The sequence below is a fragment of the Hipposideros armiger genome, unplaced genomic scaffold (assembly GCF_001890085.2).
Source record: "Hipposideros armiger isolate ML-2016 unplaced genomic scaffold, ASM189008v1 scaffold_110, whole genome shotgun sequence".
NCBI lineage: Eukaryota > Metazoa > Chordata > Mammalia > Chiroptera > Hipposideridae > Hipposideros > Hipposideros armiger.
This window is the reverse complement of record NW_017731460.1, coordinates 1,746,115-1,751,447: the sequence shown is the minus strand read 5'-3', so window position 1 is coordinate 1,751,447 and position 5,333 is coordinate 1,746,115. Positions and strand designations below refer to the sequence as shown.

The 5,333-nt window shown below is 41.6% G+C and overlaps 1 protein-coding gene across 4 annotated transcripts in view; it reads left to right on the top strand.

Moving 5' to 3' along the window:
- AAGAB (alpha and gamma adaptin binding protein) overlaps positions 1-5,333 on the top strand; it is a 46,625-nt gene extending 41,292 nt beyond the window's left edge. The window contains exons 7-9 of one of the 4 annotated variants that reach the window (XM_019647300.1): positions 2,250-2,354; positions 2,816-2,865; positions 3,529-5,333. In XM_019647300.1, coding sequence (XP_019502845.1) covers positions 2,250-2,354; positions 2,816-2,865; positions 3,529-3,606 — 233 coding nt within the window. In that variant the 3' untranslated portion in view covers positions 3,607-5,333. Of the gene's footprint in view, positions 1-2,249; positions 2,355-2,815; positions 2,879-3,528 lie in introns of all 4 variants that reach the window. The other 3 variants (XM_019647297.1, XM_019647298.1, XM_019647299.1) reach the window with 3 other exon arrangements.

Here is a 5,333-nt window from a genome sequence, read left to right as displayed (position 1 = left end):
TGCTACTTGGAGAAGTAGATGAGTCCAGAGCTGGGGCAGGAAAGATGTAGGATAAACCTGGAGCATCTCATGGTGACAGAAAGTAAGGAAGCGCTCAAAAAAGATTGAGGACATATTGAAAGGGCAGAGGAACCAACCTGGAAGAGCTTCCAGTGGCTGAAGCTGCAACAGTTTGGCCAGCAAAATAAATTAATACAGTATTGGGTTATAACCCATAGACTAAAATAAATATTCATGAATCCATACTAATAAAAATAAGTAATTGAATAAACAAAACAATACCTGGGAAAGAAAGGGCTGCTCCTCTCTATAGAAGAATTCCAAGTAATAAATGTAGAAGGAATGAGAGAAATAGAAAATCACCATTAGCCACACCCCTCAGTAATAGTTGTTACAGGCCAGGTCCACTGATGGATGAGAAGAAACACATTTGCATAGTCTAAAAGTATCTCTCCCAAGGGCCGGCCAAGTGGCTCAGCTGGTTAAGAGCTCGCTTGGGAGCGCCAGCTCTGAGCAGCAGGGCTGTGGTTCAGATCCCACATTGAGGGCCAGTGGCACTGCCTTCTACAGCTAATGTTGAACAACAGCTCAACCTGGAGCTGGGCTGCCGTGAGTCGCCAGCAACAGCATAGGCTGCAGCGGGGCTGCAGTGAGCTACGTAAGCGTCTGGTAGCCGGTGTGAGCTACCGGGAGCCGCTACGGGCGGCTGACCAATGACCAGCGACCAATTGCCTCACCCGGGAAGAGCACAATGATCATACCAACATGGGCCAGTGAAGCGACGTCCTCCACAACTAGACTGAAGAACAAAACGACAGCAACTTGTCTACCTGTCTATTCCCCAACGCTGTTCCCCTCCCGATTCCCCAATAAAAATCTTAAAAAAATAATAATAATAAATAAATAAAGTATCTCTCCCAAGACATTTATTTATTACAAAAGGAAAAAGAGTAACTTTATACTGGAAAAACCTGGACAATACCACTTAAAATGATGAAAGTTGCATCATTAGTATCAGACACATTGACATCATCTCCCCCCTAATACGATGACTGAACAGGCACTCGCTTCTGTGGTGTTATTGCCAGAGGCGCGTAACCTCAGTCTAATAAATAATGAAACATCAGACAAACCCAAATGAAGGGACATTATACCAAAAAAACTGACCAGGACTCTTCAAAAGTGTCAAAGTCATAAAAGATGAGGAAAGACTGAGGAACAAATTGGAGAAGACTAAGGAAATCTAACAGCTCAGTTCTGTGTAGGGCCCTTGATTGGACGCTAGAACAGAAAAAAGGATACGAGTGGAAAAACTGATGGAAGTTTGAATGAAGTCTGTAGCTTAATGGCACTGTACCATTACTAACTTCTTGATGTTTATAATTATAACGTGGTTATGTAAGATGTTAGCACTAAAGGCAGGTGGGGGAAGGGCGTATTGGAACTCTATACTATCTTTGGAATATTTTTGTAAGACTAAAATTATTTAAATTTTTATTTAAAGGCAAAACCAAACCAAAAGTGTGAAAGTAAAACACTTCCTCAACTCCCATGTTTCCCTCCTTTCTTTACTAAACTCCTTTCAATTCCTCACCTCCCATTCTCTCCTCAGCGCATTCCCATCTAGCTTTTGCCTCCATTTCCTACTAAAACAGCTCACCAGTGATCCACATACCACTCAGCCTAATAGATGTCTTCCAGTCCTCCTCTTGGCCTTTTGGCAGCATTCAATATTATGGATCCATCCTTTATAATTTTAAAACCCAGGTTTCTTCATTTATAAATTGCAGACAGCGGTATCTGTCCTAACCACCTTATATGGTTGTCAGTAATAGATGTGAAAATATTTGTTGTACAGTAAAATCTGGTATAAATTTCAGGCACTCGTTGAGTCAGCATCCCCTAGTGGAGAGCGTGGCCTATAGAGTTGTGAACACCTAAGTCTGAATCCAAGGTCACACTTGCTAGCTGTGACCTTGAGCAAGTCACTTCAACTCAGAGCTCTAGTTTTCTCATCTCTAAAATGGCAACTGTATGCCTTGCCTCGTTACAGTGTTGTAAGGATAAAATAAGTTCCTGTTCATTTGGTGAGGGCCCACTAGCGGCCACGCAGTGGCAAGCACCATGAGCTGTAAAGCTGGTATGCATTGGGCATTCATTCACTGGCGACTTGCATCAAAGCCTTAGGGTTCTGTGTGTTTAGCACATATATAAATAACGTGTGACAATGTGATGAATCCTTATTTCAGATCCCATGTTAGATCTGGATATTCAAGAATTAGCCAGTCTTACTACGGGCGGAGGAGACTTGGAGAATTTCGAAAGACTATTTTCCAAGTTAAAGGAAATGAAAGGTAAGTGACTCCATTGTGTCTACCATGTTCCCATATTTGATGCTCCTCAGTTTCACATAGGATTTTATTTTGTAACTGCTGATTGGATTCCATGCTCTGGTCTCAGCTGTCTTGAGAAACTCAGCTACTGGGGGACTGTGCCCCTCTGTTGGTAAAAATTCCCTGGGGAAAATTTTCCTCTCCCTTCTTTCTCTTTCCTCTTATTTTCCCTTCTTCTCTCACCTCTGTTTCTTTGAGTGTATTTCATTAACATGGAATTAGTAAGATTCCTACCAAATAGTATACTCACATCATTCCCATCTGGAAAATTTGGAAGACTTAAACTTCCTAACAGCTGTAATGACTACACCGTAAACATATGCCTCTGAAACCCCCCTCTCATCTTTAGTGTTAGAACATCCATACACTCCAGATTCTCCTGTGCTATTAGACAAATTTCTTAAGATATATTTTCCCCCTAGACAAGGCTGCGACGCTTCCTCACGAGCAGAGAAAGTTGCATGCAGAAAAGGTGAGACAACCAGGCAGGTATTTATTGAGTACCTACAAAAGGTCCAGTGCAGTTAGAATTATAGCCCTTGTTTATTATTTATACTTGTTTGCTTCTAAAGTGTCTTAGTGCGAAGTTTTCATTGGATTTTAACTTAAACTAATTGAATATTTACACGATAGTAACTTAGCTGCTCCAGTCAAATTGAGATTTTTCAGATGTATTTTGAGTGACGTGGAACATTCATTGAGACTCATGGTGTTTGCCTTCCTAACAGTTGGACTGGAAAACTCTGAGTTATTTTGTTTTGTTTGGTTATTACCAACGCAACACATGTTTTTGCAGGAAACATATATGGTTTAAGGTATTCTATTGTATGAATGTGTCATAATTTATCCAGTTCCCTTTTGGACAATTAGATCACATGAATTTTTTGCTTCTATGAATAGTGAAGCTACACAAACCCTTGCACATCACATTGTATACAGCTCTGATTATACTGAGTGTAAATTTCTAGAAATGGAAGTTCTGTGTCAGGGTTAGTCATGTGTTTTGATATATATTGCCAGAGGGCTGGAGGGACAAGGTATAGAATTTTAGGTCTTAGTAAGTTCAAAGTATGACATATGAGATAAGCAGAAATTTAGCTGTTGCCTAAAATTTGTTGCACACTTCCCTCCACAGGTGGCCAAAGCATTCTGGATGGCAATTGGGGGAGACAGAGATGAAATTGAAGGCCTTTCATCTGATGAAGAGCACTAAATTATTCACACTAGGGTTTGACTAACAAAGATGCTAATAACTCTCTCTCTGAGATCCTTCCCTGCTCAACCCCGTTACATTTTGCTGAACTTAACCATCGTCATGTTGGCCTCCTGACTTGTTTGTAGGATAGGATCCCTTAATTTTGGTTTTTAGTAGAGGGTTAAGGAGAAGGTTTTTCTCCCTCAGTTTACTGTAAGGGGGTGAGGAGCATAATGATAGTAAGAAGTGAGAATTTTTCAAGTATACCTTTTTTGTTCTAGGGATGGGAGTGGAATGAGAGGCTCAGAGGCCTGTGTAACTGGCCCAAGTTAAAGAAGAAGAAAACCTCCAAGCCATTCTTAGCCACCCTTTTAAGTAGCATTCCCTGCTCACACGTGATGACTGCAGATCAGGAGCTTTTGGAACCCTTCCTGGGTGTTTTGGATTTTCTGCTTCCATGGAAGTTGCTGCTCTGAGCTTGGACGCTTTTGGTGGGAAGCAAGCAAGCAGCTGCAGATTTGAATTGTGCTGTAGTATAGGTGGGATGCGGACAGTGGCCCTCAGGTTAGTCTCTAGCTAACAAAAAAAAATGCTTCTGGGCATTTCAATTAAAATGTAGTGTCTGAGCTCATGCTAGGAAGCATTGAGAAGCCAGTGTGAATTTTTAGACTATAATAAGTAAGGCAAAGGTTTCCTACCCTGGTAGGGATAAAATAGACCCCTTCACCAAGTTGTCTCGCATGTGTGCATGTGCGTGCAAGAGACCGAAATTAAGGAATTGCCTATATGGGCCATTAAAACCATATGTGATCATATACTGAGATTTGCATTAGTATCAATGTGAAGAAACTCTTCTTCCTTAGAGTTCTCCCTTGCTACTTGAGATGTGAGAACTGTGCAGTCACACTTTATACCCTCAAAACAAGTCAAGTTTCCCCCCCTCCTTCTCTCTGAAAGACAAACAGAGATCACTGCCAAAATAGTGGGTGAGGTGGGAAAGGATGTGAAACGTTAAGTAATGAATCCCTAAGTACCTTGTGTTAACTTCCAGGCCTGAGTGGGTCAGCCCCAGGGGAACTGATCACCAAAAGAAAAGTTTCCAAAGGAAGAGTGGGAAATGCAGCAAATAAAAATCCTCATTTCTGTTTTTGTAGACACTTTGTAATGCATGTTATTAACCTTCACTTTGGTCGTCACTGCCATGACTCTAAATGGCACAGGGCACCAGGGCTGGGTGGTGCTGGCACGGGGGCTGAGAAGTGCATCTTGGTCCAGTGTGCTTACTAACAGAAACAAGTTTCAGACCCCTGTGTGTACCACCTGCTAAGCGCTGTGGAGCACGAAACAGATGGCAGAAGGAATGGAAGGCTCAAGGTGCCGGGCGTCACAGGAGGGGGGGTTTCAGTGAGGGGAGCACTCAGAGCCATTCCAGGCACACTTGGAGGCTGTCTTGCTTAGTGACTTTTTTTTTCCCCCTCCTTTTTTTTTTACTATTCTGAAGGGTCTTTGAGACAATAGTTTACCACCATTCCATCAGGGTTTCTTTGAGATGACTGCATTAGCCATTCATTAGGAATGTAAGGGAAGTTGGCTTCATGTTGCAAAACAAAAGGTGGAATGTGTTTTTTTTTTTAAACATGAAAGGTTTCAGAAAATACATTAGGATCCCATGGTTAGAAAAAACTGTGAACTTTATTTTGTGGATTAAACAAAGCCAGATGATTAAAATGTGACTTATTGATAAA